Source organism: Ovis aries, chromosome 23, assembly GCF_016772045.2.
Source record: "Ovis aries strain OAR_USU_Benz2616 breed Rambouillet chromosome 23, ARS-UI_Ramb_v3.0, whole genome shotgun sequence".
In the NCBI taxonomy this organism is placed as follows: Eukaryota; Metazoa; Chordata; class Mammalia; order Artiodactyla; family Bovidae; genus Ovis; species Ovis aries.
Genome location: NC_056076.1, coordinates 8,551,921 through 8,578,758, shown reverse-complemented (window position 1 = coordinate 8,578,758; position 26,838 = coordinate 8,551,921). Strand labels below are relative to the sequence as shown.

Genomic DNA, 26,838 nt, shown 5'->3' with positions numbered 1-26,838 from the left:
CCATCGAGTCAGTGATGCCATCCAGCCAGCTCATCCTCTGTCGTCCCCTTCTCCTCCTGCCCCCAATCCCTCCCAGCATCAGAGTCTTTTCCAATGAGTCAACTCTTCGCATGAGGTGGCCAAAGTACCGGAGCTTCAGCTTTAGCATCATTCCCTCCAAAGAAATCCTGAGGTTGATCTCCTTCAGAATGGATTGGTTGGATCTCCTTGCAGTCCAAGGGACTCTCAACACCACAGTCTTCTCCAACACCACAGTTCAAAAGCATCAATTCTTCGGCGCTCAGCCTTCTACACAGTCCAACTCTCACATCCATACACGACCACAGGAAAAACCACAGCCTTGACTAGACGGACCTTAGTCGGCAAAGTAATAGGAAGAGGAACTTTAGCAAATCACACTGTAAGTGAGAGAGACGATGAGACGAACTATTCTGATGCAGTGTTTTAGCATTTAGAATTAGTTCTAAAGTTAAACTGCAGATGGCACCTGCATCCCTTAGAAAGTGTTGGCTTTGTGTTGATTAATCTGAGTTTTAGCCTCCCTTTTAATTTAATTAAATTAATTTATTTATTTTTAATGGAAGGATAATTGCTTTACAGTATTGTATTGGTTTCTACTAAACATCAACATGAATCAGCCATAGGTGTACCCTTGATTTGTTTTCAATATAAGAAGAGTTTTGCTTTGCTTCATTAAATGTTGTGATTTTCCATAATAAAATTAGATTTTAAATATTGGTGAGATCGTACCCCAAGTTGAAAATGCTCCAGTGATTAGCATGAGATAGAAATATAGATATATATACACACACACGGATGTGAATATGTGTGTATCCCTCAATTAACATAATGAAAAATTTCAGGCAAGTCTGGTAATGTGTGTGCGTGCTTGGTCATGTTTGGCTCTTTGCGACACTATGGATTCTAGCCTGCCAAACTCCTCTGTGCATGAGATTTTTCAGGCAAGAATACCGGAGTGGGTTGCTGTTTCCTCCACCAGGAGATCTTCCCCACCCAGGGATTGAATCTGCATCTCCTGTGTCTCCTGCATTGCAGGCAGATTCTTTCTTTACCTGCTGAGCCATTAGGGAAACCCCATTTTATTTTATTTTTTTTTTAATTTTTATTTTTACTTTATTTTACTTTAAATACTGTATTGGTTTTGCCATACATTGACATGAATCCACCACGGGTGTACATGCATTCCCGAACATGAACCCCTCTCCCACCTCCCTCCCCATAACATCTCTCTGGGTCATCCCCGTGTACCAGCCCCAAGCATGCTGTATCCTGCATTGGACATAGACTGGCGATTCGTTTCTTACATGATAGTATATGTGTTTCAATGCCATTCTCCCAAATCGTCCCACCCTCTCCCTCTCCCTCTGAGTCCAAAAGTCTGCTCTACACATCTGTGTCTCTATTGCTGTCTTGCATACAGGGTCACCATTGCCATCTTCCTAAATTCCATATATATGTGTTAGTATACTGTATTGGTGTTTCTCTTTCTGGCTTACTTCACTCTGTATAATAGGCTCCAGTTTCATCCATCTCATTAGAACTGATTCAAATGTATTCTTTTTAATGGCTGAGTAATACTCCATTGTGTATATGTACCACAGCTCTCTTATCCATTCATCTGCTGATGGACATCTAGGTTGTTTCCATGTCCTGGCTATTATAAACAGTGCTGCGATGAACATTGGGGTACATGTGTCTCTTTCAATTCTGGTTTCCTCAGTGTGTATGCCCAGTAGTGAGATTGCTGGGTCATAAGGCAGTTCTATTTGCAATTTTTTAAGGAATCTCCACACTGTTCTCCATAGTGGCTGTACTAGTTTGCATTCCCACCAACAGTGTAGGAGGGTTCCCTTTTCTCCACACCCTCTCCAGCATTTATTGCTTGCAGACATTTGGATCGCTGCCATTCTGACTGGTGTGAAGTGGTACCTCATTGTGGTTTTGATTTGCATTTCTTTAATAATGAGTGATATTGAGCATCTTTTCATGTGTTTGTTAGCCATCCATATGTCTTCTTTGGAGAAATGTCTATTTAGTTCTTTGGCCCATTTTTTGATCAGGTCGTTTATTTTTCTGGAATTGAGCTGCATAAGTTGCTTGTATATTTTTGAGATTAGTTGTTTGTCAGTTGCTTCATTTGCTATTATTTTCTCCCATTCCAAAGGCTGTCTTTTCACCTTGCTTATAGTTTCCTTTGTTGTGCAGAAGCTTTTAATTTTAATTAGATCCCATTTGTTTATTTTTGCTTTTATTTCCAGAATTCTGGGGGGTGGATCATAGAGGATCCTACTGTGATTTATGTCGGAGAGTAGGGAAACCCCATTTTATTGTACCTTTTGATCACATCTCCTTGCTTTGCCCACCTCCTAGCTCCTGGCATCCACCACTCTATTCTCTGTTTCTTTCTTTTTTTTTTTTTTTTTGATTTTTTTAAATTGGAGCATAATTGCTTTACAGAATTTTGTTGTTTTCTGTCAAACCTCGACATGAATCAGCCATTGTTATATATGTATGTCTCTGTTTCTTTAAGTTCAACTTAAATTTAGGCCTTTGATCCAGTTCAAGTTAATTTTTGTATTTTTTTTTCTTTTACTGTAAAGTATCTCTTTTGTGTTTGGGCAGTCCTGTACCTATGAGAGAATCTATCTGTATAGACTATAAAAATGCTAGTACATTTCTACCTCAGTTCCCTTTGCAGGTATGCTGCAGACCTTTGACATAGCCATCTGGATATTTTAGCAGAAGGCATTACTCCAAAAAGAAGAGTGCATCAGAATCCAACCTGGTGACGGGGGAAGACAGTGGATGTGGTCACATCTTGTTTTCAGAGCCAAAAGTGATCTCTTGTGTCTGGTGACACCATCCTGTGACTTGAGTTGGGGGTATTGAGGTCGTGCTGTGAGGCCTGTGCCTAAAAGGTGACTGCAGTATAGTGCTGGTGGGAAGATTTACTATGGCTTTATTTCTGGTGTTTCTGACTCTGCACATTCCCCATTTGCTTTTCTGGCTCTCCCAGAGATTCCTTGTGCTATTAATATCTCTTTCTACTTAAATGAGCTGATGCAAGTGTATTGTTAGTCAATCACATAGTTGATATCGGGATAATGTAAGGCAACAGGCAGTGGGAGCATCTGAGGACCAGTTCTGTGACCTGAGGTGGGTTTTTCTCCTGGCTGTGTGCCTCCACGCGTTGGTCTCTGATCTTCTTGGGCATCTCCAAGCTTAACAGTATTCTTTAAAATCATCTCTTTTCTAATTAAATTACCTATATATGGCTTTGGCTGTTCATTGAAAGATGCTGAAAATGCTGAAAATGAAAGATATTGAGAGATGTTACTGCTGAAAGATGTAGTTTTAAATAGGAGTGAAATCACAAAGAGACAAATATGCTGCTTATTAAAAGTATCCTTGTATAATTTCGTATTATTCATCATGTAATATTAACTTTAAATTTTAGACTAACGGAAACTATGCTGCTGCTAAGTCAGTCATGTCCGACTCTGTGTGACCCCATAGACGGCAGCCCACCAGGCTCCCCCATCCCTAGGATTCTGTATCTAGATCTAATTATAAATTAATTACTTTTGCCTGGCAAGAAAATTGACATAGGTCTCTAAGAAAATACTGACTAGATGCTTTACAATGAAATTTCACACAGGTTTCAAAAATGAGTTAATATCTATTGTTAGGTAGTAATGTTTCAAGGATTTTACTTCTGAAAAATATTTTGATTAATCTTCTTGTCTAGATGTCTAAAATTTATGCTCACTTATTATGAGATCATCATGGGATAGTTAACAAGTATCAAAAGATTTCACAGAAATATAATCATATTCATATCTGTTTATAAAACCATTTTGGTTCATATATTATTTTTAGATCATGAAATATTATGTATATTAGCAGTTTGACTTTTTAAAGTTTATGTAATCATATTAAAATATGGTCTTTTTTCTGAGCTTTGTCTTAGTAATTTTGTTTTTCTAAAGAATGTGTGCATAAAAGATGCAATATCCTTTAAAATAAATTAGGGTTTTTTTCTCTTGTTTGCCTTCTTGTAGTTCAAATAATATGAAGATGATTTAAATTCCAATTATAAATTTAAGTATAATTATCAGTTTTGAAAATCCCTCTGAAATGTAGAACAAATGGATTAGGCCAGAAAATTAAGGATTTAAAGAATGTCCTTTGTTGCATACATTTACATGTTTACTGTCCTTACAGCCTACTGCTCAAAACAAATAGTTACAAATTTTTTTAATAAAGCTATGCTAAAAAAAAAAATCCAAGCATCACATTGCTATTAAATACATTTTAATCAATTGCTTGTTCTCTCACTTCTCTGGCTAAATTGTACCCTTTTACATAATAAAATGTATAATTTTCTTTTACTAAATAGTACATAATTTATTATTCTATTTATCATATTCTTTTACTAAAAAAGTAAATAATATAACTTCTAATAAATATTAGTGTTTTTATTTAAGATGCATACTTAAAGAGAAAAATAATAGAGTATTTTAATCTACCTTAAATAAAAAATACAAATGATTAGGTATTCATTTTAATATACTTTGCAAAATTCAATTATTTTTCTTTCATGTACTGGTTTTGGTTACTTATTCTGAGTCTAGACATAGTCTAAATATAGTTATATCTTTAGACTATATCTATATTTTATATATCAAACTAAGATTAAAAGTTTGACATATCATTTGAAAGGTTCTTCTTGAACATCTTATAAAACTATTCAGTGTATAGCTACCTCAATAATTTTGATGACATTTTTGAGGATCAACATTTATTCTATAGTAACTATAAATCATTTTAATGTTAATATAAGTTTATTTTACTAACATTATAATCTGATTCATTAAAATGTAATGTTATAAGCTGATGCTGATTTCTCAACATGTGTAATTTTGAATTTATAAATTTAGACTTTTCTCAAATTTTCAAGTGTAACTTTTATATTCTAGTTATAAATGTGTTCTCAAAATTAATTTTGAGAAAATTTGTCACTGTGCACTTCTTTACACAAATATAGTTTGTTAATATTCCTTAATAAACTTATTTTATTAATTAAAGGTTTTCCTTTTCTGTTTTGAAATTATCAATTACTGACAACATATTCTACTCATGTAATTCTAGTAAATTAAAATTGTAAATACAGTGATTCTTAAACATTTTAATGAAATCATAAGCAGTACAATTCGATTATATTTTCAACTTAAATTTATAAGTTCAAGTTAATACTTACAAATATTTAAATAAGCCTTATCATCTAAAACTTCAAAAGCTAAATGCCAAACATATATGTTAATGTACAATTGACTTTTATATATTCTTTCTATATTCAACACAAAATATTAGTATTTGGAAGCTTGTTCACTGTTTCTCTACTTAGTACTTATTCTTGAAATCCCAGACAGAGTTACTAAGGCAAAAATCATAGCATGGTAAGCAACTCGGTTGTCATCAGCAGGCTAAGTCTGTTTATCTATCAGAAGTTTTGGAGTCTTTTTGGGACCTTGCCTTCAATAGTTGAGGTTGAGAAAAATGAACATTTTTCTTTGTTCATTGCAATATATTTGCTGTGTTAATAAGGGATTCCAAAATATAGTCCTATAAATGGTACTGGTGTTTTTTTTTTTTTTTTTTTTTTTACAATTGAGCCTTTTGAGGTGAAGGGAGGCCTGGCGTACTGTGATTCATGGGGTCCCAAAGAGTCGGACACGACTGAGTGACTGAACTGAACTGAACTGAAAGCCATAACAAGGGAAGGAAATGGGAACCCACACCAGAATTCTTGCCTACAGAATCCCGTGGACAGAGGAGCCTAGTGGGCTGCTGTCCATGGGGTCGCACAGAGTTAGGCACGACTGAAGCGACTTAGTATGCACGCATGCATTGGAGAAGGAAATGGCAACCCACTCCAGTATTCTTGCCTGGAGAATCCCAGGGACGGAGGAGCCCGGTGGGCTGCCATCTACGGGGTCGCACAGAGTCAGGCATGACTGAAGCGACTTAGCAGCAGCAGCAAAGCCATAACAAATTCTTTTATATCCTCTCATTTTATGACTTGATTCATGCAAATATCATAATGAAGAACTGTTTAGTTGTTTAGTTGCTTCGTTTTGCAACCCTAAGGACTGTAGCCCACCAGGCTCCTTTGTCCATGGGATTTCCCAGGTAAGAATACTGGAGTGGGTTGCCATTTCCTTCTGCAGCAGATCTTCTTGACCCAAGGATCGAACCTGTATCTCCTGCATTGGCAAGCAGATTCTTTATCACTGAGTCATCAGGGAGCACCCTCAGTGGGGTTCTTACCCATTGACTGAATTAAACTAATATGTTTATGGCCTAGTTGTATTTTAAATTATTTTCATAGTGTTGCAAGCTAGAAGATTCATAGTTCTTGTAAATATGGAAATGACATTCCATTGGTAATATCAGGCACATTTACTATTTCTAAGACACTGCAAGTGACAATTTTGCTATGTGTCCACCACAAAATAACATGTATCATTATTTTTCTAGCTTCTTATGTTTTACCACTGTTTCTTCCCCAGCTTTGTCCACCATTTGATTCCCAAATTAAATCTACATATTTTTCATTTTGTTAGTATCACTTCCTATATCAGCTCTCTTCAGTTGCATAAAAAGATAATTATGTTTCAGAGACTCAGGACAATAGTGTATTTTGTCCAGGTGGATGCAAGGTCAGCTGACCTCTACTGGCCCAGCTGGGCTTGGCTTCTTGGTAAGGTTGGACTCAGTTCTGCTTTCTATGTTTATTTGGGGTACAGATGTTCCCCGGGAAGCTCTTTCCACGGTGATGGCTGAGGCATAACACCAGAAGCCTAACCACACAAATTCAGTTCAGATTTTTGCAATCCGTCACTTTGGCTAATATCTCATTGTCAAAACCTAGAATCGAGGGCTGGAGAAAGCAACTCTGTCCATAGAAGCAGAGGAGAGAAAATGAGTATTTATAACAGTAATCTAGTGGCGCTAGTGGTAAGAACCCACCTGACGATGCAGGAGGCATAAGAGATGCAGGCTTGATTCTTGGTTCGGGAAGATCTTCTGGAGGGAGGGCATGGTAACCCATTCCAGTATTCTTGCCTAGAGAATCCCATGGACAGGGGAGCCTGGTGGGCTACAGTCCATAGGGTCTTAAAGAGCCAGACATGACTGAAGTGATTTACCACACACCCCATACAATCTACTACATGGATGAGGACTGGCCATTTGCAAAGGCTGACCTTTGTTAATTACAACCAGAAATAAACAGTTATTTTTAGTGATTCACTCTAACAGACATGTGGACATGGGAAAAATAATCAGTGATGAGATACTAAAGGACCAGATTTTAATTTAAGTTTTGTCACTTATTCTACAAATAGAGAAATTAATTTCAATTATTTTAACTAATTTAAAGATCCCAGGGAAATTATTAAAACAGAATTGCAAAAAATACAGTATCGCCAATAAGTGATTGATTACTTAAATCGTTAGGTGGGCTCCTTAGTATTCCCTGTCATATCAAAGAATTCTTCATATACAGTCACAATATGAAGTTGGATTAAAACCATGTTAAACTTAGAAACATATATACCTACTGTGTAAGGAAACTATGAATAAGAAGCGTTGAAAGAAATGAATGAACAATGCAGGAGAAAGTAGGCAGAAAGTCAATTATTTGATACTGGCAAAGCCAAATTAAATATATTTAAATTATTGTAACAGAGAAGGTAGTGGCACCCCACTCCAGTACTCTTGCCTGGAAAATCCCATGGACGGAGGAGCCTGGTAGGCTGCAGTCCATGGGGTCGCGAAGAGTCGGACAGAACTGAGAGACTTCACTTTCACTTTTCATTTTCATGTATCGGAGAAGGAAATGGGAACCCATTCCAGTGTTCTTGCCTGGAGAATCCCAGGGACAGTGGAGCCTGGTGGGCTGCTGTCTATGGGGTCGCACAGAGTCGGACATGACTGAAGGACTTAGCAGCAGCAGCAAACTACTGTCAAGACAGTTGGCAGAAAAACAAATTAAACTGACTTTTATCCAATATTTGCAGCTTTTAATAAGCTAAAAGAAAGTTTTCTATCCTGACAATGATCATACGTAAATATAAAAAATTAGGAAAATAGAAAATCTAAAATCGAATGCATTCCTAAAATTGTTTTTAAATTGTAAGACTATCTCGCTTTTGGTTCTCTATTTAGAATGCGCTTATCTTTGGAAAAAGAGATAGAACGACTGGAGTCGGCTTTGTCTGTGTGGAAATGGAAGTATGAAGAACTGAAAGAATCAAAGGCAAAAAGTCTGAAACAGGTAGGGAGGTGTACGATGTAAAGGGAGCATGAAAGTATTTTCTCTGTTCCATGTGTAACCTGGTGGGCAGAAGACTGAGTAGACAGAGAAAAAGAGGTTAACAGATTGAATTCCCTCCGTAAGAGATATTTTAACTCCTGTATCAATTGTGGAATCAGTGGAATCAAACTTGAGCCATAAGAAATCTTGTTCTACATTTTTAATGAATACATTAAAATGAATACATTCATTTTTAATGAATATTTTAAAAATAACACACATTTTTAATGATCAACAGCATGACACAATTAACTATCCAGTTCTGGCACATATGAGGAAATAAGACAGCCGAAGATGCCATCGTATCAGAGCATCTATAATCACCAGCTTTATCTTACTCTTTTATAAAGCTGTCTGAAAATATTCATTTATCTCAAATGTATTTTAGGTTCTTTTCATATTGGCATTATAGTTATTCAGAATTAGCCATTAGCCTTTATACGATTCCTTTGTGCTTTCATCAATAAAATGCTGTCATGAGTGCTTTCTATGATTTATTAATATTCATTATTTAAATAATACTGTGTGTATTCTGTGTACTAAGACACTGTGCTAGGCAAGTGTGTGATAGAATAATAAGCAGAGCAAAGTAAAGCAAAATATGGAGCAGAAGTACTGACACGCTAAATTGCTCTCAAATGAATTACAGTTTAGTTCATACGTGTGCTGTATACATACATACACATATATAGTGGAGAAGACTCTTGAGAGTCCCTTGGACTGCAAGGAGACCAGACCAGTCCATCCTAAAGGAAATCAACCCTGAATGCTCATTGGAAGGACTGATGCTGAAGCTGAAGCTCCAATACTTTGGCCACTTGATGCAAAGAACTGACTCATTGGAGAAGACCCTGATGCTGGGAAGAATTGAAGGCAGGAGGAGAAGGGAAGGGGGTGACAGAGGATGAGATGGTTGGATGGCTTCCCTGACTCAATGGGCATGAATCTGAGCAAGCTCCAGGAGATAGTGAAGGACAGAGAAGCCTGGTATGCTGCAGTCCATGGGGTTGCAAAGAGTCGGACGTGATTGAGCGACTGAACAGCAACAAATACATGTATGATCTGTTGGTGTCTAAAGAAGCTGTGTATCAAAATACTATGTAACCATGCCTTAATCTAAAACACCCCTCCACCAGGTTCGTCAGAAGCAATAGTTTCTGTTTATGAAATTCCATATGAGTGTTGCTGCAGGTTTGTTTCCAGCAAGTGATAGAGTGTGGAGTCATTGACCCAAGTCTGCCGAGATAGTGAGGGAATATGCACAGACCTTTGTTGCCCCTTGTTATGCGTCATTTGCATGCATCCTGACATTCGTAGAGCATAGTTATCATCATTCACAGGTTTACAACTAGTCTGTATCAACCCAATGTCTCCTACCTAAAAATCATTTTTTAAATAAAGATAATTTCAAACTGTGAGAACCACAGGCAGTTTGGTAACATTTCTCAATGAGATGTGAATTTTAAAAAGTTAAGCTAGATAAAGTTTATTTCTGCCTTATGGATTCATGTTATACTGTCAGAAGGGTTTTTTTCCATCTTAAACCGTGATTATGTATGTGATGTATGCTGTATACAAACACATTTATGATGGATTCACCATATTTATGTTCACGGATAACTAAGTGAACATGATGTCTCTGGGTGTGAACACTGACATTAAATTGATGTTCTATAGGAAAAATATCTCATAACGCAAAAAAACATGTTATGCTTAGGATGCGTGTGTATTTGTCTTAGAATGAGTTCTAAATCTGATTAAGAAAATTAATACTTAAGATAGAATGCATCTTTAATTGAAACCATGCATTTACAGTCTCCGGCCACTAGTGGGTAGTGCAGACTTGATAACATCAATTTAGCTTTTCGAAAGCAACTGTTTTTGAAAAAGCTCATGGGTTTGAGTTGGTTTACAAAATGATAATTATATTTTAAAACATTTAACGATTTCTATTCCAAGATGATATTTGAGGGTATAAAATTGGGAAATGTCTACTCTAAATTGCTTAACACAGCTTTGCCAATGAGAAAAAAATAAAACCAACGTTGAATTTCATAGTGTAAATAAGGTCTTTATTTTGATGCCCATGCAGAAATGTATATTAAAACATATGTGATCCTTTTACTAGATAAAATGATAGAATGTCTGGAATAGAGGAAGCTTCAAAATTGTTGAGGAAAATTTGTTTAAATGTCTGAACTTTTGAATGCATCTTTCAGTTAAATGAACTAAAAATTTGAAAAATGAAGAAAACTGGCAATGAATGAAAAAAGGAGTTTTTATTGCAGAGGATGAAAAGTTAACAGAGATTTAAAAATATTGTTTGAATTATTTACATGGACTTATTTTTCTAAAATATTTTTATTTGTCTGTGGCAGGCCTTAGTTGTGACGTGTGGGAGCTAGTGTCCTGATAAGGGATGGAACCTAGGCCTCCTTCATTGGGAGCACAGTCTTAACCACTGGACCACCAGAGAAATCCCTACATGGGATTTTTTAAAAAATATTTCTTCCCATGTCCTAAAAGGGAATTTATTATATTCAGAGACTTTGGAAGTCATGTAGTATATACATATAATTTACTTTTATAAAACATTATAGAATGTTTAAAAAAATTTAGACAATAAAAATATTTCAGTTCAGTTCAGTCACTCAGTCGTGTCTGACTCTGCGACCCCATGAATCACAGCACGCCAGGCCTCCCTGTCCATCACCAACTCCCGGAGTTCACTCAGACTCACATCCATCGAGTCAGTGATGCCATCCAGCCAGCTCATCCTCTGTCGTCCCCTTCTCCTCCTGCCCCCAATCCCTCCCAGCATCAGAGTCTTTTCCAGTGAGTCAACTTTTCGCATGAGGCGGCCAAAGTACCCGAGTTTCAGCTTTAGCATCAGTCCTTCCAAAGAAATCCCAGGGCTGATCTCCTTCAGAATGGACTGGTTGGATCTCCTTGCAGTCCAAGGAACTCGCAAGAGTCTTCTCCAACACCATAGTTCAAAAGCATCAATTCTTCGGCGCTCAGCCTTCTTCACAGTCCAACTCTCACATCCATACATGACTACTGGAAAAACCAAAGCCTTGACTAGATGGACCTTAGTCAGCAAAGTAATGTCTCTGCTTTTGAATATGCTATCTAGGTTGGTCACATGTAATTTTTATATATTCTTCGTTCAATTGTTTTATATTAGATTGTAAGAGACAGGAATCTTACAGTACATTTAGAAAGGTCATTGTACAGTAGTTATAAGTGTGAAATATTTAAAATTCAAATAAGTTGATTGACAGATAAAGTTAGCATGATACATCCTCTGGAACTTCATATGAATTCTCCTTTCTTACTCCACTTCTCAACAATTCTGATAAATGACCCTTCCTTTCACTGCAGCTTTTCGTCTATAAAAGTTTTTGAATATTGCATAATTCTTTTTAAATGCCTGAAACTTACAAACAAATACATGCCTGGCTAAAAACTGCTAATGGAGAGATTAGCAGTTTTTAGAGTTGGAAACAGATGTGCTTAATAGACCAAGTTTTTAAAAAATGTATTTGAAAGTGTGGTGTGCTTTAGAGGGAAATCATTCTTAAATTACTTACGTTTAGAGAAGAGTAAATATGAGAATTTAATTGTAAAATCTAATAGGTATTTAAAATGCAACTTAGACAATGAGCAGCAGTAGAGATGGTTATATTCAAAATGCTATTCCCATGCTGAATTTAATACTCAGTCAGCTTTCCCTCTGTGAGTCTGTGAATATTGATTTGAAATTAGATTATGAATTCCAAGAGTGCTGTAATGACCATTTTTTTGAAACTCATAATATAGAGAATCAAATATTCACATAAGTATTATCAATTACAAATAAGTATGATACCTTGCTTTAACAATAAGTGACTGATTCTTTGGAGAAGGCAATGGCACCCCACTCCAGTACGCTTGCCTGGAAAATCCCATGGACGGAGAAGCCTGGTAGGCTGCAGTCAATGGGGGTCGCTGAGGGTCGGACACGACTGAGCAACTTCACTTTCACTTTTCCACTTTCATGCATTGGAGACGGAAATGGCAACCCACTCCAGCGTTTTTGTCTGGAGAATCCCAGGGACGGGGGAGCCTGGTGGGCTGCCGTCTATGGGGTCGCACAGAGTCGGACACGACTGAAGCGACTTAGCAGCAGCAGCGGCACAGTATTCTTTTATAAATATTTGTTTTAAATACTTGTAGTGTTAGTCGCTCAGTCGTATCCAACTCTTTGTGATCTCATGGATTATAGCCCTCCAGCTCCTCTGTCCATAGAATTTTCCAGGCAAGTATACTGGAATGGGTTGCCATTTCCTTCTCCAGGGAATCTTCCTGACTCAGGGATAGAACTCCAGCCTCTCGTGTCTGCTGCACTGGTGGGCAGATTCTTGAACACTGCAGCACCTGGGGAGAGTAGGTGAAATCCTAGACTAGTTTTTTTATTACCTGAGAGGCTACTGCCCTACATCGCTGAAGATTTTAGATTTTCTAGGGCACCGAAGTGAACCTTCACATCTGTTATCCCATGCATCATGAAAATCTGTTCAACTTGTTCTTTGCAAGACATAAATCAGGAGAAAGAGTGAGACTGATAAAATACCATATTAGAGTTCTATAAATGTATAAGAACAATGAAGCCTATGGGACACCACTTTGCTCATACAAGTGCCTTCAAGACCTTTTAAACAAATGTAGTTAAGAATAATTTAAGCACTAAATTACATAAGTCAGAATTAATTGAACTACTAGTGGATAATTTATATACATCGCCAAGGTAACCCTCAGAACACTGATATGACTGACTTAACTCTGAAGCTATTATAAGTATTATGAAAGAAAATTAGGCTACTCAGAACCTACTTTACTTGTACTAATAGAAACATAAAGTGGTAAAGAAAAATGATAGGTTGAAATCAGATGTTTTAGCATCTGATTAAGTTAACCAATACTAATTTAAAATTTTAAATATATTACAAAGAAGTCAGCTGATATTTAATTAATCTACACAAATGAATACTTTGAGAATGATGATTGAAGTAGGTTGAAAAGATAAAAGATAAGGTCTCTAAGGGAGTTACACAGTGGCCATGACCAGTAGTCTGTGAACATCTTTATTCTCTATTCCAGCTGACAGGACACTTTCCAGCGATGCATGCCTCATAAATCCAAAAATTCTGGTTTTATCTTTTCCTGGAAGAAATCCCTATACAGGGATACTCAGTTAAGACCATTCTGGAGATAAGGAGCCTGCTTTTAGTAAATAGCATGAGCTTTTTTTTTACTTGCAAGGCAGTTTTCATGTTGAAAAGGAGATTGGATCAAGGCATTCTGCTCGTATCAGCTCTGCTATGAGTATACTGACATCAAAGGTATTGATTGTAGACACCTGAGTGAAGGAAGCAGCTATAAAACAGGAAGGCATAGTACACCATTTAAAAAACTGTGATATAAAAAAATCATCTCTTTTTTTTCAAATATACACTTTAAAGATAAGGTCTGAAGATAGGAATTCATGATAGTTTGGGGGTAGAAGGTGGCATGTGTTTTGGTGAGGGGAATTCCAAGTATTTCTAATGATTTTGTTTAGTTTTATGGAGGTATAATTGATATGCAAACAATTGCGCACAATGTATCCATTTTGATGAGTTTGGACACACATCATGTTACCATCATGACAGCAAGGCGCTAAACTTGTCCCTCACCTCCAACATTTTTCTTGTGTTCTTATGTGTGTGTGTGTGCTTGCTTTGTTGTAAGAACACTTCGCATGAGATCTGTCCTTTTAACATACTGTGTTGGCCTAAAGGTTTGCTCAGATTTAAACCTGAACATTTTAAAGGGCGCAATACCATATCGTTGGGCTTCCCAGGTAATTGATTGGTAAAGAATCCACCTGCCGAGTGGGAGACGTGGGTTCAATCCCTGGGTGACAAAGATCCCCTGGAGAAGGAAATGGCAACCCACTCCAATATTCTTGCCTGGGAAATCCGAAGGAGAGAGGAGCCTGGTGGGCTACAGTCCAAAAGAGTTGGGTGTGACTTAGCAGCTAAAGAACAACCACAATACTGTATTGTTAACTACAAGTACTATGCTGGACTACCAATCTCTCGAATTTATTCATCTTGCTCAACAGAAACTTTCTATTCATTTAAACACAATTCCTCATTTTGCCCTCCCCTGCTCCTAGCCCCTGGTAACCATCCTATTCTGCTGCTGCTGCTGCTAAGTCGCTTCAGTCGCGTCCGACTCTGTGCAACCCCATAGAAGGCAGCCCACTAGGCTCCTCTGTCCCTGAGATTCTCCAGGCAAGAATACTGGAGTGGGTTGCCATTTCCATCTCCAGTGCATGAAAGTGAAAAGTGAAAGTGAAGTAGTTCAGTTGTGTCTGACTCTTAGCAACCCCATGGACTGCAGCCTACCAGGTTCCTCCATCCATGGGATTTTCCAGGCGAGAGTACTGGAGTGGGGTGCCATTGCCTTCTCCGACCATCCTATTCCACATTTCTGTAAATTGCGCTGTTTTAGATATACCTCATATGAGCATCATTCCATATTTGTCTTTCTGTTATTGACTTACTTCACTTTAGCATAATTTCCTCTAGGTTCATCCATGTTGCAAATAGCAGAATTTCCTTACCTTTAAGGCAGAATGAGATTCCACTGTATGTGTATACCTCATTGTCTTCATTCATTCACTGTTCACGGACCTTTGGCTTGTTTCCTTGTCTTGGCTGTTGTGAATAATGCCGCAGTAGATATGAGGATGGTGGCTCAGCAGTAAAGAATTCGCCTGCAATGCAGGAGCTGTGAGTTCGATCCCTGGGTCAGGAAGATACCCTGCAGGAGGGCAGGGAAACCCACTCCAGTGTTCCTGGACAGAGTTACCTGGTGGGCTACAGTCCCTAGGGCCACAAATAGTCAGACATGACTGAAGCAACAGCACGCACACATGCACCCACATATGTGCGTGCAGATATCTCTTAAGAGACCTTGATTTCAATTATTTTGGTTATATACCCAGAAGTGGGATTGCTGGATCACATGGTACTTATATTTTTAATTTTTAAAGGAATCCCTGAACTGTTCTCCATAGTGGAGATTTCCCATATACCTCCTGTCCCTACCCATAAAAGCCTTTCCAATGGTCAATATCACTCAACAGAATGGTACACATTTTACAACGGATAAAAGTTCCTTGACACATAATCACTCAGGGTCTACCATTTACCCTAGGATTCAGTCTCAGTGTGAATGTACCTTAGGGTACATTCAATGGGTTGTGACAAACTTATCCTGATATATATCTACCATGATGCTATCAAATGTAGTGCTTTTATGGTCTTAAAAATCCTCTGCTCCATGCATTTATCCTTCCTTGCCCCAGCCCTTCCAACACCTGGTAACCACTGATATTTTATTGTCTCCATAGATTTTCCTTTTCAGAATGTCATAGAGTTGGACACACAATATGTAACCTTTTTAGATTGACTTCTTTCATTTAACGATATACTTTCCTCCATGTGTTCTCATGGATTAATAGCTCCTTTCTTTTTAGCGCTAAATAATATTCCATTGAAAGGATGTACCAAAGTTTATCAGTCACCTGCTGAGGGATATCGTGGTTGCTTCCAAGTTTTAGCAGTTATGGACAAGGCTGGTATGAACTTCTATGTCCAGGGTTTTATGTGGTTTTCAACCCCTTTTCCCTGGTAGCTCAGCTGGTAAAGTGTCCACCTGCAATGCAGGAGATGCCGGTTCAATTCCTGGGTTGGGAATATCCCCTGGAGAAGGGAACAGCTACCCACTCCAGTATTCTGGCCTTGAGAATTCCATGGACTGTATTAATAAATCTGCCTGTGGTGCAAGAGACCCAGGTTTGATCCCTTGGTTGGGAAAATCCCCAGGAGTAGGAAATGGCAACCCACTCCAGTATTATTGCCTGGAAAATCCCATGGACAGAGGAGCCTAGTAGGGTTGCAAGAGTCGGACATGACTTAGTGACTAAACCACCACCTCCACAATCCCTTTTCATTTTTCACAAATTTGTTTTTAACTGGAGAATAATTACAATGTTGTGTTAATATCTGCCATACAGTTCAGTTCAGTACAGTTACTCAGTCATGTCCAACTCTTTGCGACCCCATGAATCAAAACATGCCAGGCCTCCCTGTCCATCACCAACTCCCAGAGTTCACTCAGACTCACGTCCATCGAGTCATTGATGCCATCTAGCCATCTCATCCTGGGTCGTCCCCTTCTCCTCCTGCCCCCAATCCCTCGCAGCATCAGAGTCTTTTCCAATGAGTCAACTCTTTGCATGAGGTGTCCAAAGTACTGGAGCTTCAGCTTTAGCATCATTCCTTCCAAAGAAATCCCGGGGTTGATCTCCTCTAGAGTGGACTGGTTGGATCTCCTTGCAGTCCAAGGGACTCTCAAGAGTCTTCTCCAACACCACAGTTCAAAAGCATCAATTCTTCGGTGCTCAGCCTTCTTCACAGTCCAACTCTCACATCCATCTGCCGTACAACACACATGAATCAGCCATAAGTATACATATATCCCCTCTCTCTGGAACGTCCCTCCCACCTCACTCCCCTCATTTCACCCCTCAAGGTCATTACAGAGTACAGAGCTGAGCTTCCTGCGTTGTACAGCAATTTCCCACTAGCCAAGATCGCTTCAGTCATGTCCGACTCCCTGCAACCCTATGGACTGTAGCCTGCTAGGCTCCTCTGTACATGGGGATGGTCCAAGCAAGAATACTGGAGTGGGTTGCCACACCCTCCTCCATGGTATCTTTCCTACCAAGAATTGAACCTGAGGCCCTTACGTCTAATGCGTTGGCATGCAGGTTCTTTACCACTAGTGCCACCTGGGAAACTATCTGTTTTACATGTGGTAATGTGTATATTTCAATGCTATTCTCTCACTTGGTACCCCCTCTCCTTCCCACGTTGTGTCCCCTAATTATTATCCCCTGGTAAATGGGTCCCAGTCTTAGATTATTTTCTAGGCCACTGATCACCTTCTAGACAGCAGCGTCTGAATGAGGCATCCTCAGGGTTGTGTCCAGGGTAGCAGCTCCAAATGTGGCATGTTAGCGGGAGGAACTGGGTGTAGCTGCTCAGATGAGAAAGAGCTCTGGACGTGGTGGAGACTCAGAGCATCACGCCCTCCTCTTCTAGGCTCTGGTGCATCCTAATTAGTACCAGTAGTTTTAAAGAGAGTGGAGAAATCATAAAGACAGAAGGCTCCGTTAGCTGGTATTTTTACAGAGATCATATGGGAGAGCTGAAAAGGCACAGATGACACACTAGAACAAAGAGTAATCTTTGAAATGCACTTTTGAATGTGTAATTGTCACTTGAGGCAATTTTCTTTTGTAATATAGTTCTGAGGTTGTGATCAAAGCCAATGGAATATATAATTCTATATTCACGTTAACATCATCTAGTATACACAAAAGGAGGTGCTGATGAAATCTCACAAGGGTTCTCACATGGATAATCTGGATATTATAAAAGGAAGAGTAAATAATCTTTTTCTTCAATTGTACCAAGTTAGCAAAATGCGTTAGATTCAACTGAGAATAATTTTTTAAAATATATATGTCCAGGTATCTCTTGAAAGATTTTGATTTAATTGGTTATGAGTGATGATTGTATATCTGCATATTTAGAAGCTCATTATCCTGCTGCACACCTTGAATTGATATCTGCTGCTCTAAAACATGAGCTGGAGAGGAGATTGGGCAGTGTGGAAATCCCCAAAACCCACTGTGATAATTTCACATTAAAGTTCAACTTGGCTTGGCCACTACCACGTGCCCATGTATCTGGTCAAACATTATTCTGAGTGTGTCCATGAGTGTGTTTTGAGATGAAAGTAGCATTTGAATGAGTAGACTCAGTAAAGCACATTGCCCTTCCTGATGTGGGTGGTCCTTATCTCATAAGATGAAGGCCCAAATAAACAAAAAGTCTGATCTACGTGCAAGTAACAGGGAATTCCTTTTGCCTATGTCTTTGACCTAGAATACCAGTTCTTCTCTTAATGGAAACCAGTTTCCATGGAGGATCTCAAGCCTATTGGACTTAGATTGGAGCTCCACCATGAGCCTTTCTGGTTCTCAGGTCTTTTAACTTGGATTGGAGCTTTTACTACTGGGTCTCCTTGGTCTCCAGCTTGCTGACTGTACATATTGGGGATTGTCAGCCTCCATAGTCAAGTGAGCCAATTCCCTATGATAAACATTTTTATGGAAAATAAAAATAAATGAAATTCTATGTATGTATCAGTTCAGTTCATTTGCTCGGTAATGTCTGACTCTTTGTGACCCCTGGAGACTGTAGCACGTGTCTTCCCTGTCCTTCACTATCTCCCAGAGTTTGCTCAAAGTCATGTTCATTGAGTCATTGATGCCATCCAACCATCTCATCATCTGTTGCTTATTTCTCCTCCTGCCCTCAATCCTTCCTGGCATCAGAGTCTTTTCCAATGAGTTTGATCTTTGCATCAGGTGGCCAAAGGATTGGAACTTCAGCTTCAGCATCAGTCCTTCCAAAGAATGTTCAGGGTTGATTTCTTTTAGGATTGACTGGTTTGATCTTTTTGCTGTTCAAGGGACTCTCAAGAGTCTTCTCCAGCACTACAGTTTGAAAGCATCAATTCTTCAGTGCTCATCTTTCTTTATGGTCCAACCCTCATGTCTGTACATAACTACCAGAAAAATCATAGCTTTGACTATATATATAGGTTTCCCGGGTGGCTCAGCTGGTAAAGAATCTGCCTGCAATGCACAATACCCCTGTTTGATCCATGGGTTGGGAAGTTCCCCTGGAGAAGAGATAGGCTACCCACTCCAGTATTCTTGGGCTTCCCTGGTGGCTCAGATGGCAAAGAATCTGCCTACAATGGGGGAGACCTGGGTTTAATCCTTGGGTCACAAAGATCCCCTGGAGAAGGAAATGGCAACCCACACCAGTATTCTTGCCTGGAGAATCCCCATAGCCAGAAGAACCTGGCAGGCTATGGTCCATGGGGTTGCAAAGAGTCAGACACGACTGAATGACTAAGCGTGTGTGTGCGTTCGCACACACACACACACACACACACACACACACACATATCTTGGTCTGTTTCGCTAAAGAACCTTAATACATCAACTTTACCAAAAAAAAAATCTATAACCTGACCATATCTTCTCTCTGCAAGTTCTAGTTTCTTTCTGCTCAATGGCTTTTTTCTCTTTTCCAGTTGTGTTAACATAACTGGCATTGAAAGAGCTACATGTACTCCTAGTTAGTCACATCAATATAAAAAGAAAGAAATGCTTTATATAGTTTATGACATCTTACTTCTGGACTATTTTCCGTTGTTCTAACTTTTTTTTTTTCACTATATAGATGGTTTTTGCTGATTCTAGATAGTGCATTGTTTATACAAAAGCCACAAAGTCCCAAAGAATAAAACTGATTTTGTCAGCTCTTTCATCGTGGGAAAGACTTATGCAGATCAGGTTCAAATCTCCAATGATTTTGAAATGCCATATGTTAGGGGAAAGGAAGAACATATTAACAAGTTCCAAGTCACCAAATTAGTGAAAAATCATGGAATGTTTCCAAGAGTAGTGTAATTACGTTACAAACAGCATCATATGCAAAAGTTCAAGTGCCATTTTAACATTGATAGAGAGAGTTTAAGTATGAAATCTTTGAATTGATTTTGAATCACATTCACAATGATAAATTATCTACAAAGAGAAGTGGATGAGGAGGCTTCTTGATTCTTCCTAAAATAGGGATGCCAAGAAGACAAATTAAGAGGTGAAAACTTGTATTGTGTTTCAGATTGTTTGATTAAGAATGCTTCTAACACATGCTCTTTGTGACTTAAAATTAAACTAGAAGATTTAATTGCTGTAATTCTTTTGATTAAATTAATCTTTCCTTTTTACATATTTTGATAGGTTTATTTATATATAATTCAGGCTTACCAGGTGGCTCAGTGGTAAAGAATTCAGCTACTAATGCAGGAGATGTGGGTTCAGTACCTGGGTTGGGAAGATCTTCTGGAGAAGGAAATGGCAACCCACTCCAGTATTCTTGTCTGGAGAATCCCATGGACAGAGGAGCCTGGCAGGTTGAAGCCCAGTGGAAGTCAGATATGGCTTAACAACTAAGCAAGAACAACAGATGTAATTCACATACCATGCATTTCATTGTAAAGAGCATAATACAATGGTTTTTAATATATTCACAGACTTGTGCAACTGTCACCATAATCATCATCGGTTGAGAAAGAAACCCTAGATCCTTTAGCATGCATGCGTGCTTAGTGTTGTCTGACCCTTTGTGACCCCATGGATTGTAGCCCACAAGGCTCCCCTGTCCATGGAATTCTCCAGGCAAGAGTACTGGAGTGGGTTGCCATTTCCTTCTCCAGGGGATCTTCCTAACCCAGGGATCAAACCCATGTCTCCTGTGTTGGAGCCAGATTCTTTACCATCTATGCCTCCAAGGAAACAGATCTTTCAGCAGTCACTTCTTAGTTCCCTAAAATCCCCACAGCTTTAGGTAATCACTGATCTAATGTAGTACTGTAAATTTACCCATGCTGGACGTCTCATAGAAGTGCAACTTTAAATCGCTTCTTTCAACTTACATAGATTTTTAAATTGAGTTTCTATAATCTGCCTTCTTACCAATTATTCCTATGACAACTCCATAAAGAACATAAACATGCTGATTTTTTTAATGGAAACATTATTAAATTTTCTAATATTTAGAAAAATTTTCTAATTTTTAGAAAAAAATTAAGAGACATAATTTTCTGTTTCCCATGCACGCTTAGTTGCTCAGTTGTGTCCAACCCTTAGCAATCCCATGGGCCATAATTCACCAGGCTCCTCTGGCCATGGGATTCTCCAGGCAAGAATATTGAAGTGGGTTGCCATTTCCTATCCCATCTGTTTCCCATAAGAAAATATATTAACATTATCTGTTTTATGCATGTCTGAAGCAAGAGGTTAACATTTTAAAATGATATAATTTTTCTAAATGAAAGCTTTGATTTTGACAGATGTTCAGGTGCATATACTTAGTTGCTCAGTCGTGTCCAACTCTCTGGGACCCCATGGACTGTAGCCCGTCAGGTTCCTCTGTCCATGAGGAGTCTCCAGGCAAGAATACTGGAGTGGGTTGCCATGCTCTCCTCCAGGGGATCTCCCAGACCCAGGGACTGAAACCAGATCTCCCACATTGCAACTGGATTATTTACCATCTGAGCCACTAGGGAAGCCCAAGATTACTGGAATGGGTAGCCTATCCCTTCTCCAGGGGATCTACCCATCCAGGAATTGAACTGGGGTCTCCTGAATTGCAGGCAAATTCTTTACCAGCTGAGCTACCAGGGTCGAGATACATAGGTCATCAGATGCATAGGTCATCAAGAGACCGAGACTAAACAGGAAAACAAAGAAAAACATTTCAAATTCTAAAACTTTGCAGAAAAGAAAGATATTCTTTCACTATTACCAAAGTTGGTCCTAATTTCTTACTTGGTGAAGTTAAATCACACACTTTAGCCCTAATAAAATATATTCAAACATGAGTATTTGATTTTTCCTAGTCTTCAGTTCAGTTCAGTTCAGTCGCTCAGTTGTGTCCAACTCTTTGCGACCCCATGAATCGCAACACGCCAGGCCTCCCTGTCCATCACCAACTCCCAGAGTTCACCCAAACTCATGTCCATCGAGTCGGTGATGCCATCCAGCCATTTCATCCTCTGTCGTCCTCAGCTTTCTTCACAGTCCCACTCTCACATCCATACATGACCACTGGAAAAACCATAGCCTGGACTGTGAAGAAGGCTGAGCGCTGAAGAATTGATGCTTTTGAACTGTGGTGTTGGAGAAGACTCTTGAGAGTCTCTTGGCCTGCAAGGAGATCCAACCAGCCCATTCTGAAGGAGATCAGCCCTGGGATTTCTTTGGAAGGAATGATGCTCAAGCTGAAACTCCAGTACTTTGGCCACCTCATGTGAAGAGTTTACTCATTGGAAAAGACTCTGATGCTGGGAGGGACTGGGGGCAGGAGAAGAAGGGGATGACTGAGGATGAGATGGCTGGATGGCATTACGGACTCTATGGACGTGAGTCTGAGTGAACTCCAGGAGTTGGTGATGGGCATGAGGCCTGGCGTGCTGCGATTCATGGGGTTACAAAGAGTCGGACACAACTGAGCGACTGAACTGAACTGAACTGAATTGACTAAATGGACCTGTATTGGCAAAGTAATATCTCTGCTTTTGAATATGCTATCTAGGTTGGTGATAACTTTCCTTCCAGGGAGCAAGGGTCTTTTAATTTCATGGCTGAAGTCACCATCTGCAGTGATTTTGGAGCCCCCAAAAATAAAGTCTGACACTGTTTCCAATGTTTCCCAATCTATTTCCCATGAAGTGATGGGACCAGATGCCACAATCTTCGTTTTCTGAATGTTGAGCTTTCAGCCAACTTTTTCACTCTCCTCTTTCACTTTCATCAAGAGACTTTTTAGTTCCTCTACACTTTCTGCCATATGGGTGGTGTCATCTGCATATCTGAGGTTACTGATGTTTCTCCTGACAGTCTTGATTCCAGCTTGTGCTTCTTCCAGCCCAGCGTTTCTCATGATGTACTCTACATGTAAGTTAAATAAGCAGGGTGACAATATAGAGCCTTGACGTACTCCTTTTCCTATTTGGAACCAGTCTGTTGTTCCATGTCCAGTTCTAACTGTTGCTTCCTGACCTGCATACAGGTTTCTCAAGTGGCAGGTCAGGTGGTCTGATATTCCCATCTCTTTCAGAATTTTCCACAGTTTATTGTGATCCACACAAAGGCTTTAGCATAGTCAATAAAGCAGAAATAGATGTTTTTCTGGAACCCTCTTCCTTTTTCCATGATCCAGTGGATGTTGGCAATTTGATCTCTGGTTCCTCTGCCTTTTCTAAAACCAGCTTGAACATCAGGGAGTTCACAGTTCACGTATTGCTGAAGCCTGGCTTGGAGAATTTTCAACATGACTTTACTAGCATGTGAGATGAGTGCAACTGTGCAGTAGTTTGAGCATTCTCTGTCATTGCCTTTCTTTGGGATTGGAATGAAAACTGACCTTTTCCAGTCCTGTGGCCACTGCTGAATTGTCCAAATTTGCTGGCACATTGAGTGCAGCACTTTCACAGCATCATCTTTCAAGATTTGAAATAGCTCAACTGGAATTCCATCACCTCCACTAGCTTTGTTTGTAGTGATGCTTTCTAAAGCCCACTTGACTTCACATTCCTGGATGTCTGGCTCTAGGTGAGTGATCACACCATCATAATTATTTTGGTCATGAAGATCTTTTTTGTACAGTTCTTCTGTGTATTCTTGCCACCTCTTCTTAATAGCTTCTGCTTCTGTTAGGTCCATACCATTTCTGTCCTTTATCGAGCCCATCTTTGCATGAAATGTTCCCTTGGTATCTCTAATTTTCTTGAAGGGATCTCTAGTCTTCCCCATTCTGTTGTTTTCCTCTAGTCTTACACTATGGTAATTCTGTGCAGCTTCAGGCAATATTTAATTAAGAATTAAATGATGCTAATCTTTAAAAATCCTGTTTTCTAAAATTAAAAATCTAAAACACACTTTTGCCTCCCTAAAAACTTTAATGTTCTGTATACAAAAACAGAAAATACTATAAAGAACCCCAAGGAACCCCGCAAACTATATTTAATAATTTTTGTCTCATGGCCGGACTTTTTTAAACCTCTGTGATCTTCATCCCCCTTCCCAATTGCGTTATTCCATCTGAGAAGCATTTTCATTTATATTTCAAAACATAAGCCTGTTTTTTTGTTAAACACAGCAATATCATTTTCAAACCTAAGAAATTAACATTACTTTGCTAATATCAAACACTCAGTGTTCAAATGTCCAGTTTTTAAATAAACATCAATTTTATTTTCACAGATGACTCATTTGAATAAAAACTCAAATGAAGCTCAGACATTTTAATTGGATATGTCTTTATAAGTGTGTTTTAATATGTAGATTTTTCTTTATATTTCTTTCTTCTTTTTTCCTTTCTATAATTTACTTAAAAAGCCAATTCATTTATCTTGTAAAGTTTTATTTTGGGTTTTAGAGATTGCATCCAGTGGTGCTATTTAATATGTTTCTCTGTCCTCTATATTTCTTATAAAAGGTTGGTTGGATCAATAAGTTTAATGTAAGTAATTGTTCCAGAGTGTTCTCTTAGGTAGTGTGTTCTTCCTATAAGAAGCATGTGGTTTTTGGATGTCCCCGTAGCACTAACAAACTGATGTGTGATCAACTTTTCTCAGGGTTCATGTTTTAAAAAGAGTAAATGAAACTGATGATAATTCTTATTTCATTTCTATCAATAAGTAATTTCATCCATGGATACACATACTAATTGGAAAAATGTGTCCATCTCATTAAACGATGCATTGCCAGTAAATGATAAATTTATATTTAAAAATTATGTATCACAATATGTGCTATCTGATTTTATTTTTATGAAACCATGTACCTGAAATAATCTTTAAAATAATTCAATCCAAGATACACTTTTTAACATTTGGAACCTTACAATCATAATATATGCATACATATTTTATGCACATATTTCTATTTCATCTTATAGAGTAAAAACCTTTTCAAGTATAAACATATGTTACAGTATGATGACATGAAAGAGATGGAATAGAAATAAAAATTTAAGAAATAAAATTACCGATATAATTTTTTTTAACAGATGAGAGTGAATATCACATTTATGTGGTTTTTATATGTCATTGCATGAAGCATTGGAGAAGGAACTGGCAACCACTCCAGTGCTCTTGCCTGGAAAATCCCATGGACAGAGGAGTCTGGTAGGCTACAGTCCATGGGGTTGTGAACAGCTGGACATGACTGAGCGACTTCACCTTCATTTTTCACTTTCATGCATTGGAGAAGGAAATGGCAACTCACTCCAGTGTTCTTGCCTGGAGAATCCCATGGACATGGGAGCCTGATGGGCTGCCATCTATGGGGTCGAACGGAGTCAGACATGACTGAAGTGACTTAGAGGCAGCAGCAGTGTGAAGTATGATACAACCATTTTACTTAAAATGTCAATAGTTAAAATTCACCAGAAATTTTATTTTTTGAATCTAAATAAATATAATATTTTAAGACACACTTTAAAAAGGTAAAGGATACTTTAGCCTGAGAGCAAAAGAGTTTAAAGACCACTAAAATCAGTGTTTCATTTTGACTTGAAAGATACAGTAAAATTTGCATTCATGGTAGTTACACATTCTTTAGTCTGTTTACTACCATTTTTTCAGGCTGAAGGAGGGAATTAGGTAAAGTTTACTTAAAAGAATATTTGAAAAAGTTTTGAATCTGTAAGTGATGAAATTTTGGAGGCTTCTCTGTATGCTTATGGTTAATTCAAGTTATTTGAAAGAGCTGAACCTTGTTGCTAGCTGTCCCTGGGACAGTGGTATTTGGAGAGCCTTCTCCTAGTTCTTTTTTTCAGTCTTCATTCAAGTTGTCACAATATTCCTTCTGTTTTTGTTTTGGGTTTCTTTGGCTTTGAGCATGTAGGATCTTAGCTGCCTGTCCAGAATGGAACCTGCACCCTCTACATTGGAAGGTGAAGTCGTAACCCCTGGAGCACCAGGGAGGTGCCTGCGTGGCCTTCTGCTGGAACAATCTCCATCCTACATTCCTCACTTTTCATGAGAATCTGGTATCCTCACCTGCCTAACTGTTAAACACTTGGTCATATATTCTGAACTAGTTGATAGTCAATACTTATCCCTAAAGCCAAATTATAAATGTTATGTATCAACATGAAGGCAATGGAAAGAGCCACTGAAGTATGTTGATTAAGGTCAATATGATTATAATAAAAAATGACTCAAAGTTTGGTATAAAGAAGAGATTGGGAGACATGGGTGATGAAAAAACAGTTCTGAGTCTGTCACGTAATCCGGAAAGAAATAATCAGATGCCCTAAGCTTGGTGGGGGATGTGCAGAGATGTGGAAAGTTGAGAAATATACAAGTGAAAGAAACCATGATGTTTGGTGATTAACTGAACATTGACTGCATTTTCCTTCTCCTATATTATCCAATTAAATAAGAAAATAATTTATGTGATACAATATTTTTGTTTTCTAGACTTTGTCCCCAGAAAGATTTTCCACTCTATGGTAATCTAAATGTATTAAAGTAAATATTTACATGTAATGTTGCTAATTTTCCAGAAGTGAATTATGGCAGATATTTCTGAAGTCAGAGATATGATAAGTTGCCTGATTTAACCTTTCACAAATACTGCAGTATGAAAAGAGGAACTTTGAAGAGAAATTCTGGAATTATAT

General features: G+C 38.5%; 1 protein-coding gene across 4 annotated transcripts in view; it reads left to right on the top strand.

Moving 5' to 3' along the window:
- Nucleotides 1–26,838, top strand: part of CCDC102B (coiled-coil domain containing 102B) — a 291,274-nt gene that overhangs the window by 59,224 nt on the left and 205,212 nt on the right. For all 4 annotated transcript variants that reach the window (XM_060405587.1, XM_004020403.5, XM_060405586.1 and 1 more), the window contains exon 4: nt 8,254–8,362. In XM_060405587.1, the coding sequence (XP_060261570.1) occupies nt 8,254–8,362 (109 nt within the window). The remainder of the gene's footprint in view (nt 1–8,253; nt 8,363–26,838) is intronic.